The sequence below is a fragment of the Eriocheir sinensis genome, chromosome 7 (assembly GCF_024679095.1).
Source record: "Eriocheir sinensis breed Jianghai 21 chromosome 7, ASM2467909v1, whole genome shotgun sequence".
NCBI classification, from domain to species: Eukaryota; Metazoa; Arthropoda; class Malacostraca; order Decapoda; family Varunidae; genus Eriocheir; species Eriocheir sinensis.
In genome coordinates, this window is record NC_066515.1 from 26046928 (window position 1) to 26049386 (window position 2459).

Here is a 2459-nt window from a genome sequence, read left to right on the forward strand (position 1 = left end):
TCTCGTTGTTATGGATATTTTCTTGTTTTATGTGAATTTGTCTTATGTTATGCGATTTTTTCTAATGGTTTGTGCATATATTTTGCGTGTTTTATGCTTCGCTTATCAAAAGTTTTGTTACTTTTTTATTTGATTTATTCATTCATCAGTGGGAAGGAATAGAACGCAAGAAACACGGGGAATAGTATAGGCCTACCAGGACAGGAATAAGCAACTTGGTTATCAAATTCAGTTCTTTCTCTTCCTCACTTTATTGCATCGAGTACATTTGTGACGCATACGATAAATCGATGAATTGTCCGTATTCGAATTATGCAAAGAAAGACGAAAACTGCAGGATAATAATATATTTCAAACACTCATACAGTTTTGAATTAGCCTAAACACACACACACACACACACACACACACACACTGATCATACACACCATTTTCCTGTTGCAATTTTTTTTTATTGTGATCCAGAGTTTGGTGACTAGCTAAAAGAAGTTGTTGGTGTAGGTTAGAGGACGTAAGGGTTAGGTTAGGATGATCGGGGTGGTAAGAATTCGATGTTTGGGAAAGATCATTGGAGTCCTCGCTGTACGATATTTCACTCTCGTTCTCTCTCAGCTAAAAGAAGTTGTTGGTGTAGGTTAGAGGACGTAAGGGTTAGGTTAGGGTGATCGGGGTGGTAAGAATTGGATGTTTGGGAAAGATCATTGTAGTCCTCGCTGTAAGATGTTTCACTCTCGTTCTCTCTCTCTTTCAGCTTTCTTTTTCTCTTTCGACCCCTTTCATTCCTCTTCTCATGTTCATTTCCTCTTCTTTTAATGCCGGAAGGTTAAGTATGTTTTTTTTTGGTATGTGATATGTTTTGATGATTCACTTTCCTTTTATTCTTGTTCATGTTCTTGGTGTTTGTTCGTTTTCTTGTGTTTTCTGTTCTAATCTTATTCGTCATTTTCTTTTTTACACAGGATAACATAAGTAGGTATTAGGATTGTAAGTATTAAGTGTGTCTCCCTCCGACCGTTAGACTTCCCCGTTCCGTTACATATATTTTTGTGATTCTGTGTACATTGCATACTTAACTTAACCTGGGATTACAAGAAGAGGAAATGAACATGAGAAAAGGAATGAAAGGTCGAAAGAGGAAAGAAAGCTAATGTTCTCTTTTCCTCTCGTCTTTGTTCCTTTTCTCTTCTTTTACCCAGATCTCTTTTCCTCTCCTCCTCTTCTCGTTTTCCTCCTCTTTCCTCTTCCATCTCCTTCCCTTCCGTTCCCTCTTCTCCCTCCTCTTCCTTTCTTCTCTATCCAGACATCATTTCCATAAACTCTGGAATGAGATGTTGTTTTATGAGTAGAATAGTGAGTTTGTTATTTTTTTCATATGTTTGAAATGCAAAGTTAATGACATTGAGACTGCATGGGATGAAGGATCAGAGGGAGAAAAAGAAGGAAAAGAGGGAGAGATACTATGTGAATAAGATTAAGAGTGGATTAGCTTACGAAACCAAGTTAGGAATATATAAAAAAGACAGAGAGAGAGAGAGAGAGAGAGAGAGAGAGAGAGAGAAACGAAAACGCGTAGAAAGACAGACAAATGGTAATAGACTGGATTTCTGTAACCACGTTTACAATGTTAATGGCAAAAAATGACACGCGAACTTATATTTTAATGAGGGTAATTAGGAGAGAGCTCAGGAATCAACCATAACCATTGAATTTAAGTGTTGTCTGTGCATTCTACTGTCTATTAAAGTTATATTCAGAGCAGTGATTTGCGAGCTTTTTTTTTTTTCATTATTGTTTTCTTTTTTTGCCCTTGAGCTGTTTTCTCTACTATAAATAAAATAAAAAATAAGTTCCATCCCTCTCCATCCTACTCACTCCCTCTCAACATCATTCCCACACCCTCTATGTCACATCATCTATTCTTTCCTTTTTTCTTTCCTTTTCTTCTCATCTCCCTCTTTCTTCCTATCTTCTCCTTCCCAGCATTCTCCACTCACTCCCTATCCCGCTCCATCCCATTCACTCCTTCTCAATCCCTCTCAAGTCCCTTCTATCCCTCTCCTCACCACTCCATCCCTTTCAGTCACGCCCCATCCCCCTCTGTCCTTCCTTACCTATCCCTATCAATGTTAATCCCACTCCTCTCTATCTAAACCCTTTCCCTTCTTTTTCTTTCCTCTCCAACCACTCTCAATCACTTCTCATTCCTCTCCCTCCCTCCCCATGCTTCCCTTCTTCACTCTCCTCCTCCTCCTCCTCCTCCTCCTCCTCCTCCTCCCTTCTTCACCCACCATCAAAGTCGAGGGTGCCGGAGCCATCCTCGTCCACCTCTTCAATGATGCTGTTCAAGTCATCCTCCGTCAGCCTGTTGTCCAGCTCGCGAAGAATCTCCTTCAAGACTCCGGTGGTGATGTAGCCGTCACCTGGGGGAGGGAGGGACAGGTGAGCGGGTGCAGGTGATG

The 2459-nt window shown here is 40.4% G+C and overlaps 1 protein-coding gene across 1 annotated transcript in view; it reads right to left on the reverse strand.

Moving 5' to 3' along the window:
- Positions 1-1171: 1171 nt before the first annotated feature.
- LOC126995194 (troponin C, isotype gamma-like) overlaps positions 1172-2459 on the reverse strand; it is a 7493-nt gene continuing 6205 nt past the window's right edge. Inside the window, exons 5-6 of the mRNA XM_050854494.1 lie at positions 2289-2420; positions 1172-1318 (exon numbers count right to left, since the gene is read on the reverse strand). Of these exons, the coding sequence (XP_050710451.1) occupies positions 1293-1318; positions 2289-2420 (158 nt within the window). The 3' untranslated portion in view covers positions 1172-1292. The remainder of the gene's footprint in view (positions 1319-2288; positions 2421-2459) is intronic.